This window comes from Amblyomma americanum, chromosome 8 (genome assembly GCF_052857255.1).
Source record: "Amblyomma americanum isolate KBUSLIRL-KWMA chromosome 8, ASM5285725v1, whole genome shotgun sequence".
In the NCBI taxonomy this organism is placed as follows: domain Eukaryota; kingdom Metazoa; phylum Arthropoda; class Arachnida; order Ixodida; family Ixodidae; genus Amblyomma; species Amblyomma americanum.
Window position 1 is genome coordinate 17,120,894 of NC_135504.1, and position 15,509 is coordinate 17,136,402.

Consider the following 15,509-nt stretch of genomic DNA (forward strand, 5'->3'; position numbering starts at 1 on the left):
TTCACGCTCGTCGTTCTCTTTAATGGCTCCGCGCAGTATACGGATACGGTGCTATCCCGTTACCGGCTACTTTTCCTTCGTTCTTTCTTCTAATCGAAACCCTCCTAATGCAGATCAGGCTCTGAAGGCGCACAGCGGCTCATTTATGCGGAGGGAGGCGTATCAGTGGCCCAGTCGCGTATATTCTCCCGTCTTGAGTGCATTTCTCTCTTTTTGATATGTCAAGATTAACTATTTTATGTTTAACCAGTGCCACTGGTAAGAAGCTTTTCGGTAAGAGGGAACGGGGGGAATAAAGGGATCTTTGCTAACAGCCGTGAAGGAAAGAATTATCACTGCTGGTTTTGTGATCTTTATTTGTAGCCGAGATACAGTGCGTGAAGTATGTATTACCCAAGAAAAAAAAACTATTCTCTTTCTTAGGTAGTTTGATTTTTGAATCAAAATCTGTTAGGAGGTTGAGTCGGGGGTTTAGCGAAGGCGCTTTCTTGCCGTGAATGAGGTTTCATTTTCAGATGCGTTATTTGAAGCTTTCATGAAATGTGCACCAGTCGATATGCATGAAGACATACACTGAATTCTAATAGTTAAATTTTTGAGAATTAAAGATAGGCACCTAATTGCAATGAGAGATTTGTAGCCGGCCGTTAGTAGTAGCCATATCAGTTATTATAATTTCGAAAACGGAAGCTTCCTCGGCGCAGTGGCTCGACAAATTTTGGCTATTTCGACTAGTTACGTGAACTGGAAAGGTTGCTTTGCTTTCATGCTTCTCGTAATCGCATGCATGTTGGCACGATGAGGCCAAAATCAGTTGAGCTACAGCAGCGATGGCAGTCAAGTTTCGAAAATTTTAAAAACTGGTATGGATATTATTAACGGCCGGCTACAAATCTGTAATCGCAATCAGGTGTCTATCGGTAATAGTTAAAAAGTTAACTGTTGTAATTTCCTTAACCACTTTCCCAGTTAACACGACTAGCTTGTTTTGAGGTCCGCCAACACTGACATGACTATGCCGCAAGAAAGGTTCTCTTTACCTCAAAAACCCTTTTTTTAAATATCAGTGGTCACCTTCCCTTAAACACTCGGTATAGCATATCCCATGTAGCGTTAGGAAGTAGAGAAGTGGTTCGTAATTTAACGCGGTATATATGAACATAATTAACACAGCCATCATAACCATAACAATAGTTACAATCGGTATCATCATTAACATTGTCGTCATCGTAATTCGAGTGACTCCATTGTATGTCGCTCTACCAGGTCATGTCCTAGTATTCCATATTTCCGCCAGGTGTAAATTGGGCATGCAAATATATGCAGTGTAATACTAAGTGCTCGAAACTTTCTATTACCGCCTCAGGGTTTAGTACTGAAGCCTTTGCAACTTGCGCTTTGATTTGTGACACATTTTTACTTAAAATTGACATTAAAGCAGGTGGCAGATACCCAAGAGCGTTTCGATCTGTACTGTTCCGCCTAATATGATTACGCAAGACAGTTCTCCGTGCCTTTTTTACTTCACGTTCCGTGCCTTCGTCTGTGATTTCGCGCCTGAGATTTTCCTTGCCGCTTTCAAACTTTAAACAGCACCACATCGATGACCGCTCACCCATGCATCCCTGAACGAAGGGGAGAGATGCGGGGAACCGGTTAGAACCGGAAGATGCAAATGCGTCTTCATTTATTCTTTATGTTCTTCATACGAATTCAGATGCAAGTTTGGCTTCTTTTATTCCCAGACGGGAATGCAGATGTCGGGACATGCTCTTCACTGATTGCTCTCTGGCGCCTTTTGTACTTCTTCTCTTTTGGGGAAAGGTCACCAATATAGGGGGGGGGGGGGGGGCGAGCAAAGGTGACTGGCTCTGAAAGTGCGAGGAGGGTCAATAAGCTGGCGCAAAAAAAGGAAAAAAAAGGCATTAAATTTAGGGTGCCACATCCCTGAACGGGTAGTAGGAGTTTTTCCTAAGAGCAGATGGGAGTATAGAAAGGTAAACAAAAAAATGAAAAAAAATGGAGGCAGATTTCTTCCCTAAAAAGAAACAAAAGACAGAGCTGGGACTGAACATGGGGCTTGAAGAGACGGGAAGGCCCGGGCGGAGGAGAAAAACCCATTGGGAAATCAGCAGGAGTTACACCGGAGTCTGGAGGGGCGGGGGGTGGGGGGAGGCGAGCATTCACCAACAGCGCTTGGGGTGTCTCTCTTCCCCATCGTCCCTATTTTCCTCTTTCCAACCCTTGTCTCGCGCCGATATCGTCATTGGGGAAACAGGCACGGTGAGCTCGGGGGAGGGGTTGCGATCGGTAAACAAATAGGAAACAGCAAACTGCTGTTGGGAGAATACAGCACAGATAGGCGGAGTAAAATAAGCGTAAGGCCCGGATGCGAGAGAATCAAACAACAAGTATCCTCCAAGACATCGAAACGGCAGGAAGAGCCAGCTTGTTTCTGCTCCCGGGGCTGGAGGCAGTTACACCGCTCCCGCGTTTACGAACATAAATGGCCGCCGCTTACAGTACAAATATACGAGTCCCTGTACGCGGGGAGAGGGTGGAAAGGGGGTCCCAGTTATGAGGCAAGAGTGCGGAAAGAATGCCTCGTTTCGAGGCTGCGTGAAGCTCCGGAAAAAGGCAGAAAAGAAGGAGGAAGGAAGCCAGGAAAAAGAGAAAAAAAAGGAACAGGGTGTCCCGTTTTAGGGAGAGACCGCCTTCTTACTGCCATCGCCTGGCCTTTTCTTCCCTTGTCTTCCGTTGAGTCACCCAATGCTTGCTGCGTATCGGGACTTGTGAGGATGCCAAGGAAAAGGCACGAAAGTACAGAAAGGAATAAAAATAGACGAGATAGGTATTATAGCAGGGAAGAAAAAAGCCCTGTATAGGAAACACAGCACCTTAGTGTAAAAACACACAAGATGAGACTGTCGTTGCCTACTCGAGCGAGTAGACAAAGCTTTTCCGGGCATGGTAGAAACCTGCACGAAATAGCGAATTGAACACAACACGGCAAGCGCAGCTAGACGGCTAGTAAACGTACCGGAGATGGCAGGATGTGACAGGGCCCTACCAATACCTCCGACCTCCGGCATTGGAAACATCCTCCTTCTCACTTTTAGTGTTTTCTTGTCTATTTTTTTTTGCCCTCAGCCCCATAGGCTGCGCACAGACTATTGACTTAAGAGCTCGGAACACCCCGATTCTTATCGAATACGGCGCCAATTCCCCCACCGCTTACGGCGTTGCCGACTGATTGGCGTGCTCGGGATTCTTATTCTTTGTGTCCCGCCACCAAAGTCACTGGTGTTGCTGGGGGGAGGGGGGGGGTGTAGGGACCGAGGGGTGGGCTAGATGCCGGATGTTGAAGAGACAGGCGTAGTGTGGGTCCTATACCGTCGATGGCGCTGGCGGAAACGGCGGTCCCGTTAAACGCCAGTTCCGCTAAACTGCATCACTTTTTTTTCCGCTGTTGTTTTTTTCCTTCCATATCCAGGGATTGAGAACTCGAAGGGGGAAGCGCTGCCTGCCTGCTGCCATGGAGACGGAAGAGGTCGTGAAAGCTACGTGCAACTGCCGGCATTGCCCGTTTTATTGTTGTTGCCAGTGGTAGATTTGGCGATGGGAAACACGTGCTGGCTGGCGTCCAGAGCACCTGACACGTGCTGTGATTTGTGGCACATGGGATTCAGCATTTGGACAGTTGGGCGACATCGGTTTCGCTGTGGTTGGCGTGCTGGACAAATAGATGAACGTGCGCATGTTTTGATTGCTGGGAATTGAGCTCATTAGAATATTAAAGAGCACAAAGAAGTGAAGTATTAGGGGAAGAAGGCATAATTAGTGCGGTTTTTATCCATAAACTGTCGCCATTTAGTTTGAAATAGAAACATTTATAGTAGATGTCGTCCAGCGAAGGTGTAAGTATAAAGTGCATTGCGAAGATACGCGTAGCACATTATAGGAGGGGCATCTATAGCGGCACTTACATGAACCCCTTAGGGCCGATTTGAGAAGCGTTGTTTTGTAGAAAACCGGCCACGGAGTCCATGTGAAGCCCGCCGTGTCGAATCGGCGAGTCGGATTCGACGCCTTACCTCTGCCGTAAGGGGTGGGTTGACTCGCAGCTTCCACTGCAAATTATACTCATTCCTCTTTTAAGCTTGGGGAAAGCATTTTCTAGTGGCAACACAAGCGGGAGCCGGTTTACTACGTTCGCGGTCGCGCTCATCAAGGCTCGCCACGAGAGTTGACTCGCTCGAATCGAGCTCATGTAAACAGACAGTAGTCGAGTTGGGCTGACCTTGCTCAGCTCGATGTTCTGACTCGACTTGTCCCGTGCAATGCCGGAGAATACTATTTGTATTGCATGTAAAGAGAACCTTGATGATGGCGACGAGTGTATCACTTGTGACGAATGCAGTTGCAGTTACCACAATGGAAACTGTTCTGGAGGTTATGTAAAAAGTACAAAGGGGAAAGCCTCCAAGGCCACTTGGAAGTGTCCGACTTGCATACTTGTCAGAACCAGAGGGGGAAAGTCGAATGAAAAGCCGAAAAATGAACAGGCATGTGAGCACAAGGCTGAACTATCGCAAATCAACGCCAAGTTAACTGTTCTCTTGCAGATGAAAGAGAAAGTCGACGCTCTAAGTAGCTTGAAAGAAGTTATAGAAAGTCTTGAACAGTCAGTGCAGATGATGTCAGCCAAGTATGACGAGCTTCTAGAAACGCAAAAACGACACGATACGGAAATACAAAATCTGAACAAACGGCTTGAAGTCGTAGAATCGGTGGGATCTGAGGCTGAGGTGGGTCGATTGAAAAGGCAAATAAATGACCTTGAACAGTATGGACGACGCCAGAATCTTGAGATCCATGGTCTGAAATACACTGAGAACGAAAACGTGTTAGCTGTTATGAACGACCTTGCATTGTCTTTGAGCCTTGAACCGGTCACTGAGAGTGAAATTGAAGGTGTGCACAGACTTCCTCACAGGAAAAATGAGGACAAAACGCCTCCTGTGCTGATCCGCTTTGTCAGCCGGAAAACAAAAGATCAATGGCTAGCAAAAGTAAAACATCTGAAAGCTAAGCAATCTGACATACGCCTCTTTGACAACCTGACAGCCTTCAACAGGCGACTCTTGTGGCTGGCACGTTCAAAGGCAAAGCAGTGTGGCTACCAGTATACCTGGCAGAGAAGTGGCAAAATATTTGTCAGGAACAGAACCGGAGAGAATGCAATCTGCATTGCTTGCGAAGACGACTTGGTAAACATTCGGTAGCCTTAGGTTTTCATGCGCGCTGATCTTCTGTGGGAAAAAAGAAACCTATCATGACCTATTTTGATATTGATTCTTTCAATAAGTACATGCTGAATTCTGGAAAGTCTCTCAACAATTCTCTCAGTTTTTTTAATTTAAACGCACGAAGTCTGCAAAACAAAATAGATGAAATGGTTGTGTTGCTGTCAACTTTGAGGTTAAAGTGGGATGTATTAGTATTTTCTGAAACCTGGTTTAGCAATGATAATGATGCTCCTAACATTGATAATTTTAAATGCGTATCTTTGGCTCGACAACAGAAAAGAGGAGGGGGCTTATCAATATATTTGAGGAATGAAATCGGCTATCACTGTTTGCCTGAATGCTGTGAAATGAATGAAGATGTAGAAGCTTTGTCTTTGTGCTGCGGAAAAATTGTTGTTATAGGTATATACAGACCGCCTTCAGGTTCGGTATCTGCGTTTTGTAACTTTGTTGAAAACACTTTGGAATATGTCTCTCTTAATAATTATGAAGTTGTTTTTTCTTGGTGATATAAATGTTGATATTCTGGGTCAAACGTTCGTTACGAGAAATCTGCTAGATTTGTACAACAGCTATGGATTTGTGAACTTAATTTCCTCACCAACACGAGTTACTGATAACTCTGAAACGCTTATTGATGTGTGCTTTACGAATATTTGCACTAGTGATGTCCCGGCTGGCGTTTTGACATTAAGCATTAGTGACCATATGCCTATATTCTGTATAGTTCCGAGTCAACCAAAACAACACAGGAGTAAACCGGAAACTTCTACATTTAGAAGAATTGATGAAAACAGCTTATCAGAGTTTCGAAGACTTTGTGCTAGCACAGATTGGGGTAATATTTTAAGACAGGAGGATGCATGCCAATCGTACACAAATTTTATATCTACTATTCAAGAACACTATAATACTGCATTTCCGCAAGCAACGCACAGAACTCGTATAAAATCAAGAAAGCCGTGGATCTCAAAACAACTATATGACCGCATACAGAACAAAACAAAACATACAGAGAACAAAAGACACTGACATTCTCCCGTCAATTCAAAACGTTCCGCAATAAGTTAGGCGCTGACATTAAAAAAGCAAGAAGTGATTATTACGCGAGAAAGTTCTCCATGTCTGATGGCTCGAAGGGAACATGGAATACACTTAACGATCTTCTAGGTAAAAACAGAACCAACGCACCCGTCTCACTCCACATTCATGGTGCGAACTATGATGGCGCTGACCTAGCGAATGAATTTAATAGGCATTTCTTATAGGTTTTTCCACGAAAATCAACTGATGGTCCACATCAAGATGCCTCAGTCTATATAACCAGTAAACAAAGTAATTCCATGTTTTTGTTACCATGCACTGACTCAGAAATAATTACCATTATTCACTCCTTACGCAGTAATAGTGCTCCAGGTGTAGATGACATAGCTCCAGTCCCGATCAAGAAAGTAGCAGATGTCATTGCGATACCATTAGCACATATAGTCAACCTAATGTTCACGACAGGCACATTTCCACATCAGTTGAAAATAGCTCGTGTCACTGCCATTCATAAAGGGGGTGACATTAATGATTTAATTAATAATCGGCCGATCTCCATTCTTTCAGTTTTCTCTAAGATTGCGGAACTTGCAATCAACACACGTCTTTCTCAATATCTCGACAAAAACCATGTCATCTCCAAGCAACAGTACGGATTTCAAAAAAACAAAACAACTGAGGCCGCCTTACTGGAAATCAAAGAAAAGCTAATTGGAAACATAGAAAATAAACTGCTAACAGTTGGCATATTCCTTGATATGAGGAAAGCGTTTGACACGGTTAACCATAAGATATTGCTTGAAAAAATGCAGTGTTATGGAATACGAGGCGTTCCTTTAACCTTATTTGCTAGCTACCTTGACAACCGATCTCAAACAACTATCATTAACGGTATTTCATCTGGGATTGGTCAGATTGTGTCTGGTGTGCCACAGGGCTCCGTTCTAGGACCAACGTTGTTCTTATTATATATTAATGATATCGTCAACCTTCGTCCAGCAGACAACATTATAATCTATGCAGACGATACTAACGTATTTTTTTCAGGGCAAGATAGTAATATTTTGCAAGCAGCCTCCAATAGTTGGTTATCCCAATTGTCTGTTTGGTTAAAATCAAATAGGTTAGAACTTAATGTCAGGAAAACAAAGTACATACTGTTTAGAGCCAAAAATAAGGAAGTTCCGAACAACTTCCAAATTCACTTCGAACAAGCTCCTATAACTCGTGTCAGCTCTACAATGTTCCTTGGAGTCATTTTTGAAGAACACTTACTCTGGACAGATCATGGAAACTACGTTTGCACTAAAATGGCTCGCTCTGTTGGTATCCTAAATAAATTTCGCACAATACTGCCTCGAAAATTCAAACTACAAATTTATTTCTCACTAGTCTTTTCGCATGTACAATATTGTTTGTTGATCTGGGGAACGACTACCTCAACCAATCTTGTGAAAGTACTTACTTTACAAAAAAGAGCTGTACGAGCGATTGATAATTTACATTACAGTGAGAGCACGGGTCCTTCCTTCCTCAACCATAGACTGCTAACCATCACGGCCGCTAACCACAAGAAGCTTGCTGTTTATATCAGAAACCTTATGAAAGGAAACTGGCAGACTTTCGAGAGCACATATTTAATTGCCCAAACAGCTTACAGTCTAAGGCACCCTCAATACCATGCATCAAAATCCCGTACAAACTATGGGTTCCAAAAACTAACTCACATAATTCCTCATACATTAAACGCCTATCCATACTTAACAGAATTGTCAGTACAAAATATGTCCGAGGTCAGATTTAGGAAATCTGTTCATGAATATTCTTGTTATAGCTAGTTGTGGTGTGTTTTTACCTAATCAGTTTTTGTCTTTGTTATGTTTTGCTCTTAGTTTCGTTGTGCTTAGCTCTGTGCATGACTGATTTCTGTTTCGTTGTCAATATATCCGCTGCTTTTCTAGTTTCTGTTACTTATGGAAATTTTGTACCATTGCCAAGTGCCACTTTGTTTTTTTTTGTTTTTTTACATGGGGAGAACAGGCCTCTGTCAGGCGCTACTAGGCGCCTTTAGCTTGCTCTCCCTTGTTTGTTTGCAGTCTCTGTACTGGCCAAAGAAAACCATTAAATGAAAAAAATATATATATATATATTTCTAGACAAAGCCGAAGCAAATAAGAATAGTGTGACATTGTTGCCCATTAGGTTACAAATAGTATTGCTAAAAACCAAATCAAACGTGAATCGAAATATGAACGAACCGATTAGATTGCGAATCGAGTAATATTTGTTGTTGCGAATATGGGTACAAAGCGATTAATCGTGTGATACAGCAAGGCCCTTGTGGTGACACTTAGGTTCGGCGCTGTAGCTGCAAAAAGAGGCTACGGAACACGAAGTATAACTGTGATCGTCATTTATTTACGTAGAGGAAAATTACCGCTTAGGGACCCTGATGACGACAGCGAATAATAAAGGCCGCCGAGATGTCGCATCAAAGTAGTGTTACTTAAACCTGTCTAAGTCCTACCGTGTCGATTAACCTTGGAGGCCATGCATGAGCATTATGAACCATTCGACTAGGAGGGAGAGTGGCGTAGCACAGCGCTGAACTTTCGACTGCGCAGAGATGAATCGCTGCAGCATGCTGTGTGAGGTCGTAGTGGGTCCTGTGTTAGAAACAGTTATATGGGAAAACTTCAACGCAACTTATTTAAACTTCTATCCAATTATTTGAAAAGCATTTTCAAACGTAAGGGCATATTCGACTACTTGCGAATAACTTAGGGCATGTACTTTGTGATTCGTTACACATATCGTAGGCAGTGTTGCGCACTATACTTACGATGGAGCAGGACGTGAGTACTGCGTGCTCTTTGAAAAAATGTCCTTCTGGCATCTCTGGCCTGGCTCCTCTATGATATGCGCTACTCGAATCAGCACCCGCGCTGTTGACCGTGTCGAGTGCACAAATCTTCAACACAGCAATGAAATTGAAATGTTCCTGGTGCCTAAGACAGTATTCTACATTATGACCGGACACATCACTGACACCTTCCTCTCTGCTGTGAGTCTGTGCGCCGCTCTCTCCAATGAGCATGTAATGGAACATCGCTCGGTGCTACGGGGTGGTCGGCATTCTTTACTTACCCATTCCGGCTCCGCGAAACCCTATGTGCTATCCTCCTACAACCAGCTGCTTTCCACCTGCGCTGTCGCTCCAGCAGCAAGCAGGAAAACTGCGCGAAGTCGAAGCAGCAGCCAGCCTCGTCGTGTCGTTTGTAAATAAGTTCGAGCAACTACCTCACCAGTGCACAGTAAAGAAGGCAGATCGGTGTTAGGCTTCGGATGGCAAATGACTGGACGACAGCTGAGGAACGCTTTAGCCTCAGCTTCCTCAATTCGTGCACTCGCGCGCTGGGGCTCAGCGCTGACGGAAGCTGCGGAATGAATGCACCGTGCTCAGAAGAATATTAATACTGTTACGAAGATGATCGAAGTTGGCAGTGGCGCGGTACCAAGCGCTCGCGCTAGGCCATCATCATCATCATCATCATCATCGTCATCATCGTCATAATCGTCATCATCAGCCTGAGTACGCCAGCTTCAGGGCAAAGGCCCCTCCCAATGTATCTCCAATTAACCCTGTCCTTTGCCAGCTGCACCCATCATATGCCTGCACGTTACCTCATCTCATACGCCAACCTAACCTTCTCCTGCCCCCTGCTACGCTTGCCTTCTCTTGGAATTCACATTGTTACCCTTAAGGACCATTGGTTATCTGGCCTTCGCATTACATACCTTGCCCAAGCCCATTTCTTCCTCTTGATTTCGACTAGGGCACCGGCCATTAAATAATCTCTCTGCCATCGTTCATCGCGCCTCATTCTTCGGCTGGCCGCCACGTAACATTGTGATAGCACTAGAACTTTCGTCACACTAAAACCCTGCCCATGCTCGGTGTCACGAAATTAGCTAATTGGCAGAGAGAAGTCACGTGACCATGAGAAATAATCACAACCTGCCCTGATAGGCAACCCTGATTCTTCGAGAGAAGTGATGGGACCTTGCGACTTCATCACAACCTGTCCGCAGAGTGTGTGAGCGACTTGGCGACCGTGGAAAGTGGAAGCTATTAACTGGTTGAAAGATGCTATTGTGACTCGACATTGTGGCGTAATCCCAGCCAGCCCATCGGGGTTCGAGAAACCTAGTTTCTAGGCAGCATCCTAGACCGAGAATCGAAATTAAAAACCTTGCAAAAAAAAAAGGCCATGCATGCAATTGTCGACAAGCCAGAGCATAACGAATACCTGCTACTGCATGCAGCTAGCAGTCCGAATGTGGTGGTTGAGAGAACATTGACAACTGCAAAGAAACTGGTCCAAACATTCACAGAAGTTGCAGAAGAAGCTCCGACAAATGTGGAATCTAATGCTGGCGCATTCCACTCTAAAAATAACTTGATAGCCCATGACTCCTTCAATTCCATTGCGCTGCTACATCGGTAGCGCGTTCGGTTTATTCAATTCAATGGCGTCGAATGACACAGGAATCCACGGACCTTGTAAATATTTGAACCGCACTTAACCTAAAACGGCAACCATCTCAAGAATGGAGTGTGGCGTGCGGCACCCCAGTCCTGGGCATGGCAGGCGGCGTGCTCCAACCTGGGTGTGTGCGTGTTCACAAGCGTTCAGTCGTGAAGTGAGCAGCACGCACCCTGTCCGAGCACGGGCCGAAGGGATTGCGAAGCGGCCCAGGTTTGCCTCACGGCAAGGGTCGAACCCGGACTGGCAACGCTGCTCCTTAGTTGGCGACGCTGGTGCCGCGTCTGTCTGCCGGAGGGTGGCGGGAGTTGACACTGCTTGCCTTTCCGCCGAACAGATGTCCGGCATAGTTTCGACCAAGCTCCCGGGGAACCAGCGGCCGGTTAGCTGTCACGGATGCATCCGTGAACTTCAGCATGGCTTTGCCTTGGGCTGTGACAACTACCTTGAGAGGGTCTTGTCCCGGTCAAAGATGCACGGCCTGCGAAGTGAAGCCTTACGCGGCTTCAAGTGAGCCTGTCATCGAACGATCCACCGGGGATGGGAGGCATTGGGGCACAGTTGGCTACTGTAACAGCCAGGATCGGGAGAGGGGTGCGGGGGACACCGAATCCCTTTTTGTAGCTGCATCGCAGAGCGCGGTGGTACAACAGAAGCAGGAAGTTGTACCAGCGCACAGAATAAGCATTAATTACTGCAAATCACGGTCACTTGACCCTGATATCACTTGGTCACTTGACCTGATAAACCTATGTATGTAGCAATGGTGAAGGAACTTCTAAGCCTTTCTATAATAGCTGATGCGATCCAGGAATGTAGCTCCACGTCATGTCCAGTACTGGACAAAAACCCGGTGATAATAATAATTGGTTTTGGGGGAAAAAAATTGCGCAGTATCTGTCTCAGATATCGTTGGACACCTGAACCGCGCCGTAAGGGAAGGAATAAAGGAGGGAGTGAAAAAAGAAAGGAAGAGAGAGGTGCCGTAGTGGAGGGCTCCGGCAATAAGCTCGAGTAGAACTTGCGCAGAGCTGCAGTGCCCCCTGTTTTGCTAGGGTTTGTCCATCGATCGAATGGCTAAGCTTGCCCACTGGCTCACGACTTTCCCAGAGAATTGCGGTGGCCTCCGGAACTTTGCAGCACATAACCTGGCGGCGTGGTTTATGATCGATGGTAAGGTTTTAATCACGGAATGCTTTTAGCCCCTTATTCTTGCCAAATTGAGGAGAAAATCCTGCTTCGATCCTTAGTAAAACCCTGTCATAAGCGTTTCGAAAGTTTTATGCGCGAATGGTTTTGCCAATTAAAAAAAGGCGTGCTGCCTCGTCGTCGAGGGCAAGCGTAAGCATTAAAGGTATAGCATGAAAGGGTGCAGCGCATTTGACGGCCGCTGAAAGGTGAATGTATAGTCACACACCTGAACTGGCAAGTGCATTTTGTTTGATGATCGTATTGCCGCCTTCGGCCGCCCCTGTTCGTCCAGCTAGTTAGCACGCGTGGCTTCAATGGCCGCTTTCGTGTCTAGAGGAGCCTACACTTTGAGCCTCCTTTGGTGCTTTGCGTGCCTCTGCGTTTAGCCGCTTCTCCTTTTCGGGCTTTGTAGCGCGCTAAGCGGCTCGTGTTGCTTTCGCTGTTTCCATTGACTTAAGCGTTTTCGCAGTCTGAAAGGAAAGATAAAAGTAGCTAATCACACTTTCACAAGTTAGCTGGTGCCTATGTCGACGACATCCTTCTCCGCTCACGGTGCGCAGCGGTTATCTTGGAAGCCCCTGCTATATACGTCACCGAACAACAGTGCCCAATGCCAGAGGGTCAAATAGATCCGAAATGAAAAATGGACAAATGGGTTCTTACAGTATAGGGAACCTGCGCTGCCCAGGCGGCACTGCAATTGTTCCATTCGGTGACTCAAAACTGCTTTTGTCAGCCGCTTGGGCCGCTGCAAACGCAAGAACACATTCTGCACGATTAGATACCTGCGTTTGGCTGACAGCATTCATCGCCTAGCTTCTCTTGGCGTAGCCCAGATAGCTGAAGCACGGCACGTGCGCCTTCGACAGAGCGCGGAGGCTCACGCCAATAAGCGCCTGAAGCTGGCGCGGCAAAGTACTAATAGTACTACCCAAACCTGCTTGCTCTTAGCGCTAGGCAGTGTGTTATGGCGCTGCGATCGACAGCGTAAACTTCAGCGCAAGTTCCCTATAGGACGCCAGGCGCTTACCTTGATGTCCCTTCCCGGTGGCGCCACCTATGAGCTCTAGCAGGAGCTACCCACAAGACCCTGATATTCAGTTTTCGTTTCGAGCATTCACGTGCAGCTAGTCTGACCGTCACAGGTTGTGCGAAAGGCTGTTCATCTCCAGATAGTCGACCGGTAATAGATTCGTGGATTTCAACCTGCGGAGCGTAGTGGGAGTGAGTGGTGCGATGCGGCCTTATTAAATGCCCTCACCACTCACCCTGTTTTTCTTCACTTAGAGTGACTGGTACACGTCGTATTCCTTCCTTCGCAGGTGGCGTGGTGGCCCGTTACCAGGTGGGCCGCAAGGTGTGGCCCTACATGATCAGCATGGCGCTGGTCTACATGGTGACACTGTCCTTGTTTCCGGGCATTGAAAGCCGCATTGTATCCTGCCGCCTGGGCTCCTGGATGCCTGTGCTCCTGATGGCGCTTTTCAACGCCGCCGACTTTATCGGAAAGGTGAGTGGAGTGGAACACGCTTGTGGCTCATTGGCTACTGCCAACTATGGATGCGCCGAAGCTATTTGTAGACCAGTTTGTCGACTCCAGAAATCTATTAGTGTGAACATAGAAAAGAACCAGGGCCAATCGTCTAAGTTTGACATCTCTGGGGACTCGGCCTCGTGGTTTGAGCATCCGCCTCTTTTACGGGAGGTGAAGGGTTTGATCCCCAGCAACGCTGGGGTACCCACTGGTTATCCAGTGGGTATAATCTTTCTCTTGGCCTGGTGTTAGGCTTCTCTCGATTGAAGTGCTTGGAAAACTGGTCGCTGACCCCACCTTGTGTAGAAGAGAACACCTTGTGCAATGGCGCTCTTTAGCCAAGGATGCCCTCGCGCCAATAAAAAATTACGTTCATCATTATTATTGAGGAACTCTGAGTGTTAAAGATTGATTGAAGCAATACAAGCGCTTGTCGTGTCCGTTTGCAAAGAAGAGTGCACTGGTGCAGTCATGCCGTCCTCCTCGTGCACGTATGGAAATCTTGATTCTCACTGCATTTGCGTAATGCACCGTTTGTAACCCAGAACGCAACACACATAAATAGGTCCTCATGAAAATAAGCATTTTCAGAAAGTCATCCAGGTGATGGATGTATCTAATGAGCAAAAAGAAGAGTATTTTGATCACTGCTTTCAAACGCAGCTGCTACCGAGCTGAAGCAACGTTCCAATCTGCTTAGACGCCACAAGCTCTTGCTCCAGAACTGTCACGCCTCTAAGGCTGTGAATGCCGCCGTCCCGTCTGCATTGTAGGAGGCCATAAAGCAAGAAATATATTTTTTAACTCAAGCGCGTTTGAGTCGCGAGGTACGCCTCATTCTCATGATGGCTGGTTGAACGACGGTTTACGTTCCAGATGACCGCTAAACCATACCCGCTACTTTTAACCAATCCGTGATTCTTTGAAGGAATGACTCCCTCGGGGAACCGAAGCCAGACTATGGCTCCAAGTTGTTTCACACCTTACCGAACTCGCCAAGAAACAAGTTTTTAAGCCAATTCATAATTTGGTCTCTCGCGTTATGTATTGGTGTTGCATTGCGATTTACATCGCTATGGCAACGATGACGTGATGCAGCGCCAGATATCAAAAATAACTCGCAGGACGTTTACTACCGTGTAGCGTGAGAGTCAGCGACAACTCTTAGCGGTAGTGAACATGATATTGTTCATTCATTATAATTCGCTTTCTTTTCTAATGGAGCGCTCGTGAAGTCACTGCGTTTGGACTAGTCAGCATCGCGCGTTTCAGTGGCGTCATGTGTGAAATCATGCAGCCTGACCAGTCAACCAAGCGCGTTGCTGTGACGTCATGCATGACTCCACTACTTGTTGAACAAACCGCATGGCGCGTTCTCACACTGACGATGCGGGCGCCGGAGAATCCGAAAGCATTCCTTTAACTGCTGTCACTGTAAAAGCGAAACGCATTCACACACGTGCCCGCGGAAATTTTCGAAGTTCGCGAAAGTCACGCAAGACGCTTAATTTCTTGGAAGACCAAAAACAGAAGGGTGAGCTGGAAACTTTCACGCGCCACCTGTAGACCACATTCATCAATGTCAGATTGCGCGTCCATCTAGTGTGAAAGTCTGCTATTTTTTTTCAGTGTTTACGTGTGTTACAACTTCTATGTGTGCCTGTATGTCAGTGGACACGTGTGAATGGATTTCGAGCTGGTTATCTCGGCTAATTCCAAGCGCCCGACAATGCATTTCCAAGGCTGTCAACCAGCGTTGGCTTAGCGGCGCTGACAGCGATGGAGCTCCACTACGGAGCATCGGCGCTCACTAAAAAGAAAAAAGAGCAGCAAACAACATTACCACGACCATCAATGACCGCGCCGAAAAGTTCGCCAGGGTCT

The 15,509-nt window shown here is 46.3% G+C and overlaps 1 protein-coding gene across 1 annotated transcript in view; it reads left to right on the plus strand.

Annotated features, from left to right (window-relative positions):
- Ent3 (equilibrative nucleoside transporter 3) overlaps positions 1 to 15,509 on the plus strand; it is a 155,566-nt gene that overhangs the window by 99,292 nt on the left and 40,765 nt on the right. Inside the window, exon 9 of the mRNA XM_077633141.1 lies at positions 13,414 to 13,601. Within this exon, the coding sequence (XP_077489267.1) occupies positions 13,414 to 13,601 (188 nt within the window). The remainder of the gene's footprint in view (positions 1 to 13,413; positions 13,602 to 15,509) is intronic.